This window comes from Saprolegnia parasitica (genome assembly GCF_000151545.1).
Source record: "Saprolegnia parasitica CBS 223.65 unplaced genomic scaffold supercont2.95, whole genome shotgun sequence".
NCBI classification, from domain to species: domain Eukaryota; phylum Oomycota; class Saprolegniomycetes; order Saprolegniales; family Saprolegniaceae; genus Saprolegnia; species Saprolegnia parasitica.
Genome location: NW_012156489.1, coordinates 111,252 through 112,397, shown reverse-complemented (window position 1 = coordinate 112,397; position 1,146 = coordinate 111,252). Strand labels below are relative to the sequence as shown.

General features: G+C 58.6%; 1 protein-coding gene across 1 annotated transcript in view; it reads left to right on the top strand.

The window, feature by feature from the left end:
• Window positions 1-534, top strand: part of SPRG_21217 (hypothetical protein) — a gene marked incomplete at both ends in the record, with an annotated part of 2,857 nt that extends 2,323 nt beyond the window's left edge. The window contains one exon of the mRNA XM_012352279.1: window positions 208-534. Coding sequence (XP_012207669.1) covers window positions 208-534 — 327 coding nt within the window. The remainder of the gene's footprint in view (window positions 1-207) is intronic.
• Between the last annotated feature and the right edge of the window lie 612 nt (window positions 535-1,146).

Genomic DNA, 1,146 nt, shown 5'->3' with positions numbered 1-1,146 from the left:
TCGCCGGTTTAAAACACATCACCAATCGCATAGAAAACGTGAGTTAAAAGAGTATAAAACAGACCGTCAAACATTGAAACAAACAGCGAAAAATACAGGTTGTGGTTGCCAGCCAGTCAGTTCGGAATCCCTCACCAAGTCTCAATATGGTACGCCTGCCGTGACGATGGTTCGCACCGGCTGAGGTTGACGGTGGTATGTGTGTAGTCGGCTACCTTGACCAAGTCCATGCGCACCGCCGCCCGCGCCGGCGCCCGCCAGATGTCGTCGCACGCGACGGAGGCCGAAGCCCTCCAGCAGATGACCTTGTGGACGAACGTCTCCAAGGCCATGATCGCGGGCATGGCCGGCTTGACGGTCGTCACGGCCATCAGCCACGCCGGCGGCCACGAGCACCACCACGAGGGCGAGCCCATCGTTTACGCGCACAACAAGCTCCGCACCAAGCCGTACCCGTGGAAGTACTCGGACTGCAACTTCTTTGACCTTGAGTGCAAGGCCAAGGCCAAGGCTGCGGAACAGGCGTTGAACTAGATCCTCTTTCTCTTCACTTAACAACGCTGTGTGAATCCACCGTCGCACTACGTACATTCGCGTCCGTTGCTACGAACGGTGTCGAGACTGCCGCGTGGCCGACCACCCAAGCAGCAATCGCGTTGAAAAACAGGCTGCCTGCCTGGACGGCGAGCGCAGCTCCGTGACCAAGGCGCTATGCAACAGCGTGTCCTTGCCGCGGAGCAATCATTCGCCCAAGCCAGCACAACTCGTCCGTCGTCTGTCGGCTTCTCAGCTTACAGTGCTCGCGAACGAGCGCAGGCTCTTGTCCGCGAGACCATCGCAGCACGCGCAGTGTGCTTCCAGAACACACGACAGGATCGCTGGACCGATGGCCGAACCATTTGTGTCGAGGATTGCTCGCAACGTTGATGCCGAGGTCCGACCGTGTGGGTCCGTACAGCGGCGCGTGGAATCGGACACGCCGCCGATGCGGTTGGCAGCAGGTCGCGTCGACGGCTCTACTCGCCTCCTCGGTGAGAGGAAAGCAGCTCACAGTCGAGGAACTGTGTCTTTTTGCCAAGAGCGTGGGTCAGCGTGTTAAAAAGTGTTGGGTTTGAACCCACAACGACGCACGAAAACACTGGAGAT